This window comes from Felis catus, chromosome F1 (genome assembly GCF_018350175.1).
Source record: "Felis catus isolate Fca126 chromosome F1, F.catus_Fca126_mat1.0, whole genome shotgun sequence".
NCBI classification, from domain to species: Eukaryota; Metazoa; Chordata; class Mammalia; order Carnivora; family Felidae; genus Felis; species Felis catus.
In genome coordinates, this window is record NC_058384.1 from 57,458,278 (window position 1) to 57,476,942 (window position 18,665).

Below are 18,665 nucleotides of genomic sequence, written 5' to 3' on the forward strand. Positions count from 1 at the left end.
TCACCGTGCCCCTCTTTCTTCCCCAGCTGCCACACTGTTGCCTTGTCTTCAGAGTCAAACTTGTCAGGGCCCTTACCTGCCCTTGCCACCTCCTTTTCATTTTCCACTTTGCCCCTGGCCCACTGCACCTTGACTTTTACTCCTAACATTTTTTAAATAACTACCAGTAGACTAGACACGGGAGGTGGGGCTTCCGAATCATTAGAAAATAAAGGAAAAAAGAAAATGCAATGAATATAGGAAAAATAAAACACTAAAAATACAAAAGAAAATTTTTAAAGCTCCAAATATGTCAGTAATTACAGTGAACTTGAACGGTTAAACTATACGGTGTGATCTGTTTTCCTTAACAGTCTAGAAAAGGTAAAAGTATAATATCAGAAGGCAGATTGCTGAGAGGAGAGCATTGTCAGCGCAGGGCACAGGGAACTTTCGGCTGTTGTGCAAACATGTGAACATGATCACATGTTTTACATGTTAATTGTTGTGTTTCATGGCTTTATGTTTGCCACAATGTGTATATTTACATTTAGTGATTTTAATTGGGTGTTATCCCACCATGAAGCTGACAAAAAAAATGTAATAGAAACAGAATAACATACCACTTGGCTCCTAGCAGTTTGTATTTACAAGTCCTAATCATGTAAACACAATACTTCGTTAACTGAAAATGTGATTATATTGCATTAGGAGGATGACCAGAGGGGAAGGGCAGCTAAAAGATCTTAATCCTAATTGACCGTTAATGGGAAATTGAGAGAATGTCTAAGACTGATGAACCAAGAATTGGCAATGAAAGCAGTTTGTTTAGAAACACCTAAGCAAAAATTGGAAGAAAATGCCAAAGGAGAAGCCTCTAGGAGGCAGACTTGGGGGTCTGGAAGGGGCTGTAGGGGGGACTGATAATTTGTTGGCAGCCTGTTAGAGTTCCTTTACTTTTTTGACCTTGTGCCTGTATCATTTGAATAAAAATTAATTTTAAAACGTGGGACAGTGCATAATTAAAAAAAAAAAAAGAGAGAGAGAGGGCGCCTGGGTGGCTCAGTCAGTTAAGTGTCTGACTTCGACTCAGGTCATGATCTCTCAGTTCACAGGGTCAAGCCCCGCATCGGGCTCTGCGCTGACCGCACAGAGCCTGGAGCTTGCTTCAGATTCTGTGTCTCCCTCTTTCTCTGCCCCTCCCCCATTCATGTTCTGTCTCTCTCAAAAATAAATAAAACATTAAAAAAAAATTTTTAGGGGCACCTGGGTGGCTCAGTCGGTTAAGCATCCAACTCTGGCTCAGGTCATGATCTTGCAGTTGGTGAGTTTGAGCCCCACGTCGGGCTCTGTGCTGACAGCTTGGAGCCTGGAGCCTCTTCAGATTGTGTGTGTGTGTGTGTGTGTGTGTGTGTGTGTGTGTGTGTGTGTGTCTCCCTCTCTCTCTGCCCCTCCCCCACTTGCACTCTGTGTCTCTCTCTCTCAAAAATAAATATTTTTAGAAAAATTAAAAAAAAATTTTTTTTAATGTGGGCCAGTGCACTGCTAGAAATAACTATAGAAAGACCAGAAATGGACGTCGAACCCAGCTTAGCTGAAAGGGAGTGTGGAAGCTCTGATAGGAGGGACGGCTTTTCCCGGGAGCTGTTGTCCTAGCTGAAGGCAGAAGGGTGAGTTGGGGCACACCAAAGGTCCTGGCAGAACGTCACTGCTCATCAAGGATGTTTCCCTGCAGCCTCTTTCACTCCAGGAGTATTTGCAAAAGAGGCTTACTGATTTATTGCATTTTCTAGCTTTATATTCACGCCAGTGGTGGAAAGACAACACAGATCTCTCCTCTGTGTATTTTTCTCCTTAAAAAGCATTGCTGGTCTGTCTAGCACCACTATCACATCGAGTGTTTGATGGGATATTCTTACTTGTTTCTGTTTTTTTAGGAGTTATCATTCAGTGCTACTCCGTGTTTTTCAAATTTGGTGATAAATTGTGATGTTTCTGAGTTACCTTTTCCTTCCTCAATATCTCTCGTTGACTGTGATGAGAATTCATGTTGTTGCATGATATTGGCAAAGATTGTCTTTAGGTTCCTTAGACCTATATTAATAAACTGTTGGCCACTGATTTCTACTGGTATCCTGCTTTTAAGGTTTTAAAATCACTCCCATTTCTGACTCCTAAAAACAATCAGGTAAAAGATCACTTAGAATATGAAGGTTTGAAATACACCCATTTCTGACTTCTAAAAACAATCAGATAAAAGATCACTTAGAATATGAAAGTTCGAAATACTGTGCAGTTCCTTGTTGAGGGCAGGCAGGGTCACCATACTGTGCACTCATGTGGCACATGTCAGGGGGCTATTAGGAAGTTTTGGAGGCAATTTATTTTAATAATGACCATCTTAACAAATTTGTTGGCATCTCATTGAAATAAGCTTTGATATATAAGATAAAATTGATTTTTTTCTATTTGTAATTTAAGTGGGGTACCTATAATCAAAAATAACACTTAGTGGGTCCATTCATGCAGCAGCCACTGTTTGAATGGTTAAGAATGATAGGTGCTTGACCACTTAGAAGCTCACAGTTTATTTAGTAGGAGGTAGTTTAAAAAAAAAAAAGGCAACCACACTGTAAGGTATTAAGGGCTGTGTAAAGAAGCGTACCGGGGCGCCTGGGTGGCTCAGTCAGTTAAGCGGCCAGCTTTGGCTCAGGTCATGATCTTGTGGTTTGTGAGTTCGAGCCCCACGTCGGGCTCTGTGCTGACGGCTGAGAGCCTGGAGCCTGCTTTGGATTCTGTGTTTCTGTCTCTCTCTTTGCCTCCCCTGCTCACACTGTCACTCTCACTCTCAAAAAGAAAAAAAAGAAAAAAAGAAATGTCCCAAGTGCTGTAGGGAACATAGGCAGAGAAGCTACAGGCCTTCCATTTTCAATAAGTATTCTTTTTCTGCTATTTACAAGTTTTTATCACTCATAAAGCTACTGCTTTTTACTGAAGCCATTCACTGTTTTGCCATTTAAAAATGAAAATTCACCTTGAAACACTGACGTGGGGAAGGAAGGAGACATTATTGTATGATAACATAGTATAATTAAGGAAGTATACCACTGGGAGAATTTTTATTGTCTGGCTCCTCATGAAATAAGCGTTAGTCATTATTAGTGATATCTTCAGTCATGTTTTCTTTAAAAAAATTTTTTTTAATTTAGAGAGAGTGTGGGGAAGGGGCATAGAAAGAGGGAGAGAAAATCTCGAGGAGGCTGCACACCGAGCACAAGGCCCCCCATGGGGCTCGATCTCCCGACTGATCATGACCTGAGCCAAAGTCAAGAGTCGGATGCTTAACCTACTGAGCCACACAGGCACCCCTGTGGTCATGTTTTCTTACAAGAAAGACGTGACTGTTCTTTAACTTGTCCTTTGATAAAAATCCAAAGTGGTCATCCTAAAGAGAACTAAAATCATACCTGTGTACAGTTTTTCAGTAAAGTAACTTGGTACATAGAGCAACAAGGATGTTAAGAAGGGTTCTTGACCTGGAGTATGTGCACTGTGTGCTTCGGGAACTTTTGACTTAAGTTGGCAGCGTTGTTCAGATCGCCTTTACCCGTTGTGTTTTGTGTGTGTGTGTGTGTGTGTGTGTGCGCGCGTGTGTGGTTTTTCCTTTGAGAGTGGTGTTAAAGTCACATCATGGCCGTGGATTTGTGTACTTCCTTTCTTGTGTCATTTTTGCTTATTGAAAAACTCAGTTATTAGGCACATAGATATTTACATTTAGGATTATTACATCTTCCTGATGACTTGGCCCTTTTAATCACTATATAGTAGGTATATAGTAGGTCTTTTTACTTTGTTGGTTCAGTTCTCCTTGTACTGAAGTCTAATTTGTCGGATATTATTATAGCATCTCTAGCTCTGTTTTGCTTAGTGTTTGCATTGTATGTTTTCCCCCATAATTTTACTTTCAGTCTATCTGTGTATTCAGACTTAAAGTGCATCTCTTGGAGACCGCGTACATTTGGGCCTTTTTATTTTATTTTTTTTTTTAATTTTTTTTCAACGTTTTTTATTTATTTTTGGGACAGAGCAAGACAGAGCATGAACGGGGGAGGGGCAGAGAGAGAGGGAGACACAGATTCGGAAACAGGCTCCAGGCTCCAAGCCATCAGCCCAGAGCCTGACGCGGGGCTCGAACTCACTGTTTGGGCCTTTTTAAAAAATTAATTTGATAATCTCTTTGAATTGTCAGTTTATGTTGAATATAATTATTGATCTGTTTGGTAAGTGTAATATGCTCTGTTTTGTTTTTGTCCCATCTGTCTGTTGTTATTGTGTTGTTCCCCTCTTCTTCCTTTCTTGCCTCCTTTTGAGTTAATCAGTATTTTTTAGTATTCCATTTGAATTCCTCTGTCGACTTCTTACCTAGGTCTCTGCATTTTTTTAGTGCATTTTTTCCAGTGGTTGCTCTAGAGATTACAGAATACGTTTACATATTATTACAGTCTACATAGGACTACTATTGTACCAGATCAGATAAAATGTAAGGATTTTGTAAGAGTATTTTAATTCCCCTGACCTTTGGACTTTTATTTTCACATATACTCACATCTGCTTACGCTATAAACTCCATCATATGGTGTCATAATTTTTTGCTTTAAACACTCATATGTCTTTTAAAGAAATTAAGAAATAAAAAAAATCTGTACCCTTTTTCTACTCACCCACATATTTATTCCTTTCCAGAGCTCTCTATTCCTTTGTGTAGTAGCTTCAGTTTCCATCCTGGCCACTTCTCTTCAGCCAGAAAACCTTTCTTTAGCACTTTATATAGTATATGTCTTTTGGCAGCAAGTTCTCTCATCTCTTGTTCGTCTAAAAATGTCTCCGTCTTCCAGTTTGAAGAATGTTTTCATTGGATGAAGAATTTGGGGGTTCCATTTGGTTTTTTTGCAGCACATCAAAAGTCTTTCACTGTCACCTGACCTCCGTTGTTTCTGAAGAAAAGTGGGCTGCCATTTGTATTGTCATTCCTTTGGATGTATTGTGTTGTTTCCCCCACCCCCACCGGGGCTGCTTTTAAGGTTCCCCTCCCAGGGCACCTGGGTGGCTCAGGTCATGATCTCATGGTTTGTGAGTTCAAGCCCTACATCAGGCTCTGTGCTGATGGCACAGAGCCTGCTTGGGATTCTCTCCTCTCTCTGCCCCTCACCTGCTTGTGTGCACTCTCTCTGTCTCTCTCTCTCTCAAAATAAGTAAATAAACTTAAAAAAAAAAGTTTCCCCTTCCCTCCTAAACATGATTTTTAGCAGCTTGACTGATAAACAGATACATAAAGGTTAAACAGTTTGCCCAACAATGCATAGCTAGTGAGTAGAAAAATTCATTTCAGTTGATGTTGAAGGCAGGGAAAACTCTGTTATTATTCAAGAATTGGAGTATGGATCCATGGGATGCAGACTTGAAGAGCCAATGAAACTATGGCATTTAAGGACTGTAAATATGCTGCACACTCAGGGCAAGCCGTGGGGTCCCTTTGCCCCTGCTGCAGTAAGAATGAGGGAATTCACGGTCTACTGGGTTCAATGGACAACTTGAAGAAAGAAAAATGCCAAGACCTAAACTTGTATTTTCAGCTTAAGATGGGGACTAAAACTTGTAGCTATTCTATAATTAAGCTAACACAGTTTCTTGTATCTACTAGCCTTAGGGCTAAGATAGTTCTTAAACTCACTGTTTGATCCAGCATGAGCTGAATTCATTTTCTTGCCAGGTTTTCTGTTTGAGAGTTAAGCTGTTGATCAGGAAGGAATGAGATCAGTTATTCCAAACTCTCCTTCAAAGAGTTTCTTGGGGAGAGAGTATGCTCGTAAGTGGTGCTGTGGCAATCTAAGAAAGAAAAAAGGCAGTTGTGGGGGGGGGGGGTGGTATTTGTTTGAATGGGTGTTTTGTAATCAGAATTCTATAATATAAAATATTTTCCCTATATTCTATTTTATTTGTAATATAAGACTCACATAAATGCATTCTGAATAAGTTGGATGGCTCATAAAATGATCATGTTTAATGTTGAAAGTTAAGAGATCTTATTTTTAAAAAGGATTTTGGTGGGGCGCCTGGGTGGCGCAGTCGGTTAAGCGTCCGACTTCAGCCAGGTCACGATCTCGCGGTCCGCGAGTTCGAGCCCCGCGTCGGGCTCTGGGCTGATGGCTCAGAGCCTGGAGCCTGTCCGATTCTGTGTCTCCCTCTCTCTCTGCCCCTTCCCCGTTCATGCTCTGTCTCTTTCTGTCCGAAAAATAAATAAACGTTGAAAAAAAAAATTTAAAAAAAAAAAAAAGGATTTTGGAGAATAAGCTACCTTTTCCAACTCAGGGGGTGGGATGAGAAGGAATACTATTTCTAGATGAGCCCTCTGTCTTCTCCTCTGCTTTCCAGGTACAGACACAGCCATACCTGTGCTTGTCCACCAGTCTCCTACTCTGTTGGTACAATCTGCCAGAAATAATTTAATCCTGCATCCAAAAATACATGTTACCCTAGGGGTCACTTGTTATCCAATGGGCCAAATCCAGCCTTTTGCTGTGTTTTTGTATGGCCCTAAACTAAGAAAGGTTCTTATATTTTTAAGAAGCTTGAGGGTGCGGGGAATGAATATGCAACAGAGATAGCATACAGCCTACAAAGCCTAAGATATTTATTATCCAGCTTTTTATAGAAAAAATTTGCTGACCCCTCTTTTTCACTGTACTTGCTGGAGATACAAAAAAGTAAGGATTCTGCCCACATATAGCTTGTTTGATCAAGAATTTCTCATTAGGGAATTGATTATATAACATCCCCTTCTTTTTTTGTTTGTTTTTGAATTTGAACATGTCTGATAAGCATCTCTAAATTATTCATTGTGCTCTCATGTTTACCTCTGAATTTAAAAATAGTGATAGCTATGTGTATCAGCTGACATTGCTGTGTAACAAACCATCCCAACACTGAGAAGCTTAAACTAACAAGCATATATAATTTCTTAGGAGCCAGTGGGTCATCTGGGGAACCAGTTGATTTAATCTGGGGACAGCTGGGAATGGTTCTGCTCTGTGTATTTCTCATCTTCTGGTGTCAGCCCAGGCAAGTCCTTCTCAAGGTGATAGCAGAAGTTTGAGACCAAGCTGAAGCACAACAAAGGCTCTTGATGACTAGTTTGGGACTAGCTATACTGTTACTTCCAACTCATTCTTTTGGCCAAAGCAAATCATGTGAGTGAGCCTCCAAAGAGTGGGGAGCTTTGCCCTGCCCTCACTGGGAGGACATTGGAGAGTTACATGGCAAAGGGCATGGAAATTTGAGGCCAGTAATGCAGTCTGTCATAATATGGGTTAGCACCAGGATGTGCCTTGCAACTAGCATTGGGAGGTGGGTATCATACCCAACAGAGATAAGGACAGGAAGGAATCATTCCTCAGAAGTCCTTTTCTGTGGGGCATCAGGAGTACAGGGGCCCTAAATTCCTTCAGGTTAGCTTTTATTTACTGAGTGTCTTCTTTGTGCCTAACACTGTACTAAGTTATGGGACTTGGGGAGCTTCAGGTCTCACAGTGAAAACAGACCATGGACACATACTTAGAAGATGGTGTGACAGTTCCAGTAGTAGAAGTTTTTACTGGATATAGAAATAGCAACAGAAGAGAGAGGGAGTCAACTCTGCTTGGTGGAAAGACATAGGAAGCGTTGTTGAGGAAGAGATAAAATTAACTCTTGAAGGATGGACGGGCCCACAGTCCCTGCAGAACAAGTTCAGGTAGAGAAGTACTATTTATGGGAAACAGTATGGCAACCTGTTAACACTTAGAAATTGATTGTAATTAACATGTTTGTGCTCGGATAATACAGAATTCTCTAAGAGCCAGTGAATAACTTTGGACTTACCCCTTTTTTACATTATTTATTGCGGTAGTTTTCACACTTCAGCGTGCATCAGAGTCACCTGGAGGACTTGTTAGAACACAGATTGCTGGGCCCACCCCTAGACTTTCTTACTCGGTAGGCCTGGAACAGGGCCAGAGAATTTGCATTTCTAACAAGTTTCCAGATGATGCTGATGGTGCTGGTTCAGGGACAACCCTTTGAGGACTATTGATTTATTGAGTCTTTCCTCTGTGTCTGGCAGTTTGCATTGTGGTGAGTATATATAAATGAAAAGAAAACATCCCTGTCCTCAGATCGCCTGTGGTAGGGTGGCAGAGACGGAGAAGTAAGTGTATAATGATAGTACGGCGGGGTGGACGATGAGCTCCCTGAAAGCACGGTGTGCAGTGAGAATGTACCGAGGGGGTACTAGTTCCCAATGAGGCTAGAGGCTGCAGGTGTGTGTGAGGCACAGCGAAACCCATTCAATTCTGAGCCAAGTTTAAAAAAACTTGAAAGTAGAAGGCTCATATTTTTACGGAGCCCCTTTATTTGATTTTCTCCTTTAAAAAAAAATCCTAAAGTAATAACAAATAGAAAAATGATCTTGAGTCATGCTTTGCATGAGATTGGTAAATGGAGTCATCTTTAATGTTGCCCTTAAGAAATTTTCTGATCAAAATTTTTTAGACAAGCTTTTATTATTTGTTTATTTAAGAAATCTTTACCTCCAAGGTGGGGCTCAAACTCATGACCCTGAGATCAGGAGTCTCATGCTATTCCTACTGAGCCAGCCAGGTGCCCCTAGACAAACGTTTAGTTGTACGGGGAAGATGGCAAAGGCTGAGTTAGTTACTTTGTAAATAAAAGATGCCCCGTTTATTTTGTTAATTTGTGCTACTCATCTTCAGCTATTTTAAAGAAGTTTGTTGGAGAAAGATATTAGCGTTTATTATGTGTGAGTCTGTATTTTCACAACTGCTAGAAATGTATGTATTTTAAGATGCAGACAAAACTGAACAAGAGCAGAACAATCAGAAGTGATGATACACAGTTCACTAGGCAGGTTGACCTGGGGCTCCACGTGCTGAGCTTGCACTGGACCAGCTGTTCAGTGCGGTTGTAGGCTAGTGTGGCACCGTGGGACAAACTGACGTCCTTCCCTGAAGAGTAGCACTGAGGAGGAATTCAGGGGACGTTAGGTCATGGACACAGGCATCGCTGTCTCTCTTGGTGGGGCACATGAGCTGAGAGAGAAGGTTGGGCAGGAATTGACTAGAAGGACACCTGAAGCAGGCAGCTGGTTGGTCAGCTGACCAAACTATATGCCAGCAAATGAAAGAGTGAACATGGCAAGTAGCCAGGCCAATTTGGAAAAGCAGAAATGTACTCATGGAGTCGTTTGTCTCGGCATTAAAGACATTCTGCCCTCGTAATGACACAGCCCTAGACTGTGTTCTCATCTCATCCTAAAGGGATAGTACCCTTAGAGGAGTATTGGTCTATATGGCTTCTATCTATCTCTTTATATTTTTTTAATCAAAAACATATACCTAAAGTTATGCAGAACATTTCATTTTAAATAGTTCTGTTCCCTCTGGCAAACCGAGCTGAAGTCCAGTAGAAATTATAAATAGAATTCTTGCACCTTAAAATTGTGTAGTGTGATGTATTTTTGTTGAAGTTGAATTACTCATGAAAATTATTTGTAGTCTTTTTAACTGCCCTTTTTAAAATATAATTTCATTAACAATGAAATCTTGTTAACCTCTTTCTTAGCATACATCTGTGGATGGATATACTGAACCACATATCCAGCCCACCAAATCAAGTAGCCGACAGAACATCCCTCGGTGTAGAAACTCCATTACGTCCGCGGACGAACAGCCTCACATTGGAAATTATCGTTTACAAAAAACAATAGGGAAGGGAAATTTTGCCAAAGTGAAATTGGCAAGACATGTTCTAACGGGTAGAGAGGTAAGTTTTCATGATGCTTTCTAATATTTACTTGGACCTCTCCAGAGTCTTTAAAGCTTTCCTATAGCTGATGCTGGGAATGAATGACAGTTGAAATATGGTAAAACACTGGGATGCGTGTGAATGGAACATCCGTGGACACAGCTATAGTTGGCCTTTGAACGTTTAGAAAAGACTCCTCCCTTCACGTAGCATCTTTTGTAAATCAGGTGTAACTACAGAGGAGCTTTTCTCAGACTTCTGTCTTCATTATACGGTTTCTGTAAACATTTCTGACTACCGTTGTTCCCTGGCCCCAGGAAGAGGGCCAGGGAAGTTCACATTAATTATTGCTTCATGTAAATTGGGTATAAATGTATATAAAGTCACCCACTAATTTTTATGTATTTAGAGCCCACATTGCACAAGTGTTATTATATTGATGTTTTTCCTCAGGTAATAAGAGAATTGGGTTTCTAAAATCCCATGTGTTTTAAATTATGTGTATGTATATAGAGAAAAAATTTATGTATTTAGTAATTATTATTGTTACTAATATTTATTTAATACTTTACATAGTAAAGACTAAAAAGCAGTATTGCTTAATGTTTCCCTGCTCTAGTGAGGACATTGTGAAGATCTCAGTCATAATTTGTTTTTAATAAGTTTTTCCTTCTCTCTGTCCATAATATCACTTCTGGTTGATCTTAGTCCTCTGCCAGGAGCTTTTCAGACACAGGCTCCATCAGGCAGAGACCTTGAGGACATTCAAATCCATTTGCTTACTTTGCTTCTATAAGTGAGCTTGAGCATTCAATTTGTCTTATATTATTCACGTGATCCCTAACCTACTGAATTTACCAGACCCTCCCCTCTGATAATTATAAGTTATTAAAATTATAAGTAAATGATTACAGATGATTTTTACTTTAAAAGGGGAGGCTTGGAAAAAAATAAGAAAGGTGTAATTTTATTGACTCACAATCGGATGTGTTAAAGACTTAAGTCAGTGGGATTCACAGTAAGGCTGCCGGGTTATCACAACTTCACCATCTAGTTATGTGAACTCCAATTATAACTATATTGCATGTAGTTGGGAATGGAACAAAAGATTTTTTTCTTTGTATTTTTTATCCATCAAAATATGTATTCTCAAACATAGTTTAATGATTCTCTTCTTCTAGGTTGCTGTGAAAATAATAGACAAAACTCAGCTAAATCCTACCAGTCTACAAAAGGTATTTAATTATTTTAACAGTAAGTAATTAGAATGTGAGTTTATTAACATGTGATCTTCTGTAAAGTCGGTTATCCTAAATTTCCTGTTAGGTAAGATACTATATTCATCAATATGTGAAGAAAAGACGTGATGTAAAGCATTGTATTTAATAACACTTCAATTATATTTATCAAGTGTTTGCTTGAGAAGTATCTACGACTCAAATGCGTGTACCGTATGAGAGGAATTTACGTCTTCTAATTCAGTAGAATAAAACTTTGTAACAAATGTGTTGAAATACTCAGGATTCTGCTTTGTTAAAAGTGTATTTGTAGTTACATTGTCCATAGGTGGGTTTCCTTTTATTGCTTCACTTGCTTTACTTTCTTCTTCTGCAAGAACTAGTCTCTCAGCTAACTTCGAGTGAAAAATAGGAACATTTCTTTAAACAGTGCCAAAAAAAAAAAAAAAAAAAAAAAAAAGGAGGGAGAGGAAAAAAGGTAGTTAGGGTAGAAATTGCCCTGGTAATCCTAGAAAAGCTGTTTCAGGTTGCTTCATTACTCATGTGGGAAAAGTTTCACATATTCATTTTAGTACTTTAAGAATGAAGCAAATACTTTAACACTTACGCCATATATGTTGTTTTATGTAGTGAGATAGTAAAATACATTGTAATTTTTATTAGAACGTAATGCGATCACGGTCACATAGGTAAATGTGACAAATAACTTTTGAGTTCCTCAAACAGAATCTTTAATATGAGAACTTTTTAGTATGGTGTGTTTAAATTATTCCTGCTGTGATTCTAACATCTAAATAAAAATTCAGGTCTCTGATAGCAAGACTTTCCTCTTGGCTCCATGCCAGATAAGTCAGGGTATTTTTATATACGTACTTCTACTCGGAGATCTGTGTTTGTACTACTTACTGAGATTCCTTTTAAGTTTAACAGTTAATGTGACTTTTCATAGCTTTGCTATTTCTGATCAGGGAGAACAGAAGGGTTTGCTGCATTCTTTTTCCTCTGTGACCGTGAGATGGTGTACCTTATGCCTGTCTTCGGAGAGAAACTTCTAGCACCAGTCTTTTAGCTAATCAGTGATGCAGTTGTATGAGATAATGCATCTGGGCAGATGCATTATCCAAAGATTGTCTTTTTCCCTGGGGTGGGGCTTCAGTGGGGCAAATTTTGCCACCCTTCTTTCTGCTGGGAATCTTTTAAAAGTGCTCCATGGCCCTGCCCGTCACCCATCTGGCTTTCCCACCTCTCCTGGATTAATCTGTGAGTGACTCTGGTAAACTGAGTGATTTTAGATGACATTTAGAGACACTTGAGGCCGGTTTTGCTAGCTGGATGCACAGTAATATGACCCCCACTCTGTTCTTCCCAAAGGGGCCCGGAGAAGTGTGTAGAACCACAGTCATACTTGTTGAAATGTGCAGACATGAAGCCGAATGTTGCTTTATTTATCTGAATAACTAAAAACATGTACTTGGTGACAAGTAATTTCTGTTGTAATTCTGCTCATCTTGGTGATGAAGTGTTTGCTTTTCCAAACAGGCATATAAAGACTGATGGCAATTTTGTTTTCTTTAGTTTATGAAAATAGAATCCAAGGAAAGATGAGCATTCACTTAATGTAGCCTTTACACGTGTATATGTCATTGTTTTTGAAATAATTTTCATTTATGTTCATAGATTTGCTCTCGGTTAAGAGTTTTGGAAAAAAACAAAAAACAACCCAACAGATCAAGGCTTGGTTAGTTCCCATGCATTGTAGAATATTCAGCATTTGTCCAGTCATATCCCCCGGTCAGTTATATCTAAAAAAGAAATAACGGAACGAGAAGTAATCCATTTGTTTTCCTTAGCATTGACAGTCAGGACCTATAGATAAAAAATAGCAAAATATATTCTCCGTGTAATAGGTGTGCTTATTAAAAGGCAGATAATGGTAACACATGTATTTGGAATAAGGGTTCATTTTAATCTCATCTCCAGAAGGGTTTGGTTAAATCTTGTTCTGGACTTGATCTGAATTTAAGCTGATTCCCATCCTTTATATTCTCTTCTGTGTGTAACATATTTTTAGGAAATAATACTTCCCATTGCCAACATCAGTGATAGACAAAGTAACCTAAATTCGATACCCCAACTGTTCAAAATTTCTAACATACAAAGTTCTCAGAAACAGTTTGGTCTTTGGAATTGTTAAGCATCTTTGGCATCAACATTGTTCACATAAGATGCTCATGTGATTTGTATCACATATCTTGAATTAGTGGGATCCAATTTAATGAGCTGTCCTAGTTTAAAAATTATTTGAGTTTGATGCTATATTTACCTCTTCCACTTTGGACCATGAGTCTCACCTCATATTTTAATTGGTGTCTTTTGGGGTAGGGTTTATGAACTGTACTGGTGATTCCTGGGGATCTTTTAAGCAGCCTAATAATGTTGGAGGAACAGCAAGATAGTGAAACAGTTCTGTTCATAGTTCACGTACTTGAAACGTAAGATTGTCATTTTCTCAGAAATTCCACTAGGTTTTTAAACTTGGGACACACTAGTTTATACATGGATGACAAAGTTTGTGTTAGCTTTCTAGTTCATAGCCACCAGGGTACAGTTTATCTGCCTTCTATGTGTTGTTTATTAATTTACATTTTCTGTTGTTTTACTGTGTTGCATTATATTCCCAATTCACAAAAATGGCTCAGTGGTTCAGAATTGATTTGCTGAGTAGGAAAGCCTGTAATGAAATAGAAATAAGACTGTCATAACTCAGCATTATGTCCTTAATAAAGAGGGCTGTTGCATTGCAGTGACATAAACCGTGTATCTCTGCGTGAGGACATTGGTTTTGTACAAGCAGGGAAATTACAAGCAATCTCCAGTAACTGATATCTGAAAATTAGACTTATTAAATGAATAATCTGCTTACTCCTAGTGTCTGGTGTGTTATTTGTTGTATAAAATGTTATCAAACGGTGACCTAAGCCATTTAAACTTTGGTGAGTTTTCAGATAAAGCCACCAACCTCTCTGGTAAGCTAGTTATGTTTTCCAGAGCATCTGCAAAATAACTTGTATCACTGTCACTACAGGCAGAGAGGAGGACAGAACCACAGAAACAATATTCAGAATTAAGTTTCTTTTAGCAAATTATCAAGAAACCAAACGTGTAAAAGCAGTCATAAAATTATTGATGAATAGTTTTATCAAGGAGAAAGCAGAAACTCTTTGGCAATATTCCTTAACAAATACCTCTGTTGGACATATGTTGAAATGCCAGTTACTGTCACATACGTATGCTTTATAGCATATTTCGCTTTATTGTTCTTTTCACACATGCGGATCATTTGAAGGAAAAGTCTAAACCAATCCTTTTGTGTGTCAGTGAAAATCTAAGTGATAAGAGAAGAGTTAGCAGGATTAACTGGGTTGTGGACTGCAAAAATTGGCTTAGAATTAATAATGATGACATACCGGGAGGGCCTTTTTTTGGCGAGTGTGTGTGGGGGAGGGCTGTGTGGTAATTCTGCAAGGAATGATACTGCCATGTGAATAAATAAGATTATACCTCATGCCCAGTAACTCATTATTTCATTCTCCATGAAATTAGTGCTTAGCAGCATACCTCTGATCTTGACTGGGCTTTGAAGGAAAGGCTGAAAGCAGGTTATCATGAAATCATGGCTCTTTCGTGTAGAGTGTGAAGAATTGGTGGGAAGCATATCATTCACACTGAAATATGATAGATTTTGAGGGAAAAGGCATTCAAACAAGTTTCCTTTAAAAGGTGATACCAAAAATGTTAATATCTAGCTAAAATGTTGAAGATAAGGTAACCAAATTTTCTGAAAAAACCAAACTGTTTCCAGTGGTCCACGGACCAAATATTTGACTTTTCTAAATCTTGTTGGCCCTCTTTAGCGACTAGCCAGAGGGCTCAGGAATGTATTATTGGGCATATTTAACACGCAATGCTACATCCAAATATGAAGGACACCTTCTGGAGCAAGCGTATCCAAAGAGTGTATCGAGAATCCATTGCTATTAGCCTTCTCGCCGGGACTTACAGTCTTCCAGCTTTTGAGTGGATACGATTAGCAGCCTAGACTGGAGTCCGTCTGAGAGCTGTACATAATCTTCAGGGAGAAATATCTTTGTAAGCGAATCAGTCTGAATGTCGCTGACACATCATCTGATGCTGGTTCCTTTGTCCAATCAATCTGTGATGGTGACTTAGGATTTTTTTAATTCAATAGAAAAAAGCCCTAGAAATGGAGACCGTCTTATGGTTCAAACTAAGTGTCAGGTACATGTGTTCATTATTAATTCTTAACTTAGCAAGGATTTCTTGAAAGAAAATTGTATTTCTCCATATATTGTCGTCGTCTTCTTCTTCTTCTTCTTCTTCTTCTTCTTCTTCTTCTTCTTCTTTTTTTTTTTTTTGGCTGCTCCTTTTGTGTGTCCTTTATGTAGAGTCATTGTCTTTTTTGTTGGCCTCAGTGTTTCAACCCCACAAAGTTCGGTCCTCTTCTCTTTCTGTATTCCCTTCCTGGGCTGTCTCAACTACAAGCAGGGTCACAAATATATGCCTTCAACTCAGACCTCCCCTAAATTTGCTCATAACCTTTCAAAGACAGCCCAAACCTATTATGTCCAAAACTGAACTCATGATCTCTGCCCCACCTCCTCAGTACCTCGTCACCTGGTGCTCTCCGAGCATCCTCTCTCAGTGAATGACAACTGCCCCTGAGTTGTGCAAGCCAAAAGCCCCACAAGTGTCCTCCACTCCTCACTCTACCTATTTTCACCATCTAATCCGTCCATGAGTTGTGCTAATTTTATGTCTTACATCTTTTGAGAAGGTCTGCTTTTATCTTTTTCTATCACTACCACTCTAGACAAAGCTGCCATTGTCTCTCCCAAGGACTACCCCAGTAGCCTTCCCGCTGTTCTTCCTGCATCCGCTTGCATCCCTCCACACACACACACACACACACATACACGCGCGCACACACACGCACGCACACACACACACACAGTTTAACAAGTCATCAGGGATACAGAACGCCTCTCTGACTATGCCATCCTTTATTTAAACTTCTTGATGGCATTCCGTTCTTGGAGGTCTGGAAATCGAATTCGCTCACAGCGTGTGCCAGGCCCTACCTTCCGCTTCCACCTCATTACCCACCAGCTCCCCCCAGCATCTCCCTACCCCGCCTCCTATGCCTCTGGCTTCAGCACTTTCTTTCATCTGCTCCTAGTTAGTCTTCCTTCCAGCCACCAGCCTCTGCAGCTCTTCACCTCACCCTCCCCATAAGGCTTCTCCCCTTCGTTAATGAATCCTTTATTCATTCATTCCTCACATTTCAGCCTTGGAGTCGTTTCTTCAGGGCGACCTTTGCTGCCGCCTCAACAATGTTAAATCTCTCCGCCTTCTTTAAAATTAAGTACCCATAACCAAGGATTATTCATAAAAATTGCTGTAATTCTTATTTGTTTTAGTTTGGGTAGTAGTTCTGTTTGTTTTGGGGGTTTGATGTTTGTATTCTACCTCTGACTCTTAACACCTCTATTTTGATTGCTGGGGCTTTATTGGCTGTAAAGCTTCTTTCTGTCTCTTTCTACATTCTCAGGAAACTACATAAGATTTACTGAAGAGCAGACGCGGAAGGGTTTTCTCTTGGAACTGGAGGAGGCTAGGAATCTAAATCACCCATGAGTTGTAGACTAAACCATCTGATTGTTTTATTTATTCATTCATTCATTCATTTACTTATTTATTTATTTATTTAAAGTGTATTTATTTTAGGGAGAGAGAACGAGCAGGGAAGGGGCAGAGAGAGAGAGAGAGAGAGAGAGAGAGAGAGAGAGAGAGAGAGAGAAAGAGAGAATCCCCAAGCAGGTTTCATGCTGTCAGCACAGAGCCCAGCGCGGGGCTTGATCCCACAAACTGTGAGATCATGACCCGAGATGAAATCAAACACTTAACCGACTGAACCACCCAGGCTCCCTTAAACCATCTGGTTGTTTTAAAAGTCATATTGTCATTTTGTTATTTGAAGAGTCATGCTCTTATTTTTTTCTATTTTGGGCAGTTTGTTGAAATCGTAAACTGGTCTATTTTTGATTCTTAGATAGGAACTTCAAAATGTCCTTCCATTTTAAAAATAGTTACTTTTTTATGACATTTGTTAGACTAAACTATTTCATTTCTAGTATTTTTTAAGAAATAAGATAGTACAGCTACAACTAAAGCCTTATGTTTTATTTCTAGGTTCTATTCCTATATTTTCTTTCCTACCTGGAAATAACTACTGTTCTGAACTTGATCTTTCTTATTCCCATTCAAATTTAAAATGGTTTTTCACGTGTGTTTCCATACGTAAAAGACTACATATTATTTTTTAAACTTCTTATTTTTGTACAGCTTGCTTCTTCCACGTACCATTACCTCACAGTTTTAGTCATGTTAGTGTATATAGTCTAGTTCATTTATTTTCACTACTGCTATTGGCATGCATGAATATGCTACAGTTTACCCCTTGTCTTGTTAATAGATATACTACAGTTTGTGTATTTTTTGTTAGTTGACATGTAGATTATTCCTGGTGTTTTTGTGTTTCACTTTTTCTTTTTAAGTTAGTTAGCTTTTTGTTTTTGCTGCAGAAGCAATGAGGCAACGATCATTATTGCATATGCCTATTTGTGAAGGTGTATAAAAGGATGTGTCTGTCCAAGCAGAATTGCTAGGTTGAAGGTCATGCATATCCTCAGCTTTACCAGATAATGTCAAATTGCTCTTCAGAGCAGTTGCACCAATTTATACTTCTGCTAACACTGTATGATACTTACTATTGGTCTTCATTTTTGTCAGCACTTTATATTATCAGATTTCTTCATTTTTTTCCAACCTTATGAATGCATTATGGTATCTCATTTTAATTTCCATCATTTGTAATTTAAACTGTTTTCAAATTTGATCTGTTTTATGTTTAATATCTTTCCTCTGAAATTATTTGATTTGTTATCTCAGTACATTACTTAACATCAACTTGAGCTCAGAGACGTATAAGACCTTGGGAAGGACTCAAGCAATATAAAATTAGAACCAGTTTATAAGAAATAAGAATCTTACAATCTGGTAATCTATCTAGATGAAACTTGGAAAGTGGCCTAGCCTGTCATTTAAAGAGCATTTTCTTCTCTTAACTTTGCAACAAACAGTTGACTTACAAGTTGTCAAGGTTGGAAAGCAATACTGAACAATTGTTCTATTTTTTTAGTGAGATTTCATCTAACATATATTCATTTGATTGTATTCAGATCTTTTTTGAACTACCATTTCATGGGAAGAACTTAAGAAATTAGCCTGTTGTTAAACTACTACTAGCAATAACTATATAAAATACGTGGTGTACCAGTAACACGTCTGGAGACTTAAAAAGGAGTAAAAAGATGATCCTGGAAATTTAAAAGCTGAAAGCTTAATCTATAGGGTTCTGTTAATACAGGCATTTCATCTACAAAACCCCTCAATGACGGGAGCCTCTGAGAGAGACTAAACGAGAACCCGGCAGTCTCTTGGACCTGAATA

General features: G+C 39.0%; 1 protein-coding gene across 4 annotated transcripts in view; it reads left to right on the forward strand.

Annotated features, from left to right (window-relative positions):
• MARK1 (microtubule affinity regulating kinase 1) overlaps nucleotides 1-18,665 on the forward strand; it is a 119,031-nt gene that overhangs the window by 39,262 nt on the left and 61,104 nt on the right. For all 4 annotated transcript variants that reach the window (XM_023247973.2, XM_023247971.2, XM_023247972.2 and 1 more), the window contains exons 2-3: nucleotides 9,655-9,855; nucleotides 11,019-11,072. In XM_023247973.2, the coding sequence (XP_023103741.1) occupies nucleotides 9,655-9,855; nucleotides 11,019-11,072 (255 nt within the window). The remainder of the gene's footprint in view (nucleotides 1-9,654; nucleotides 9,856-11,018; nucleotides 11,073-18,665) is intronic.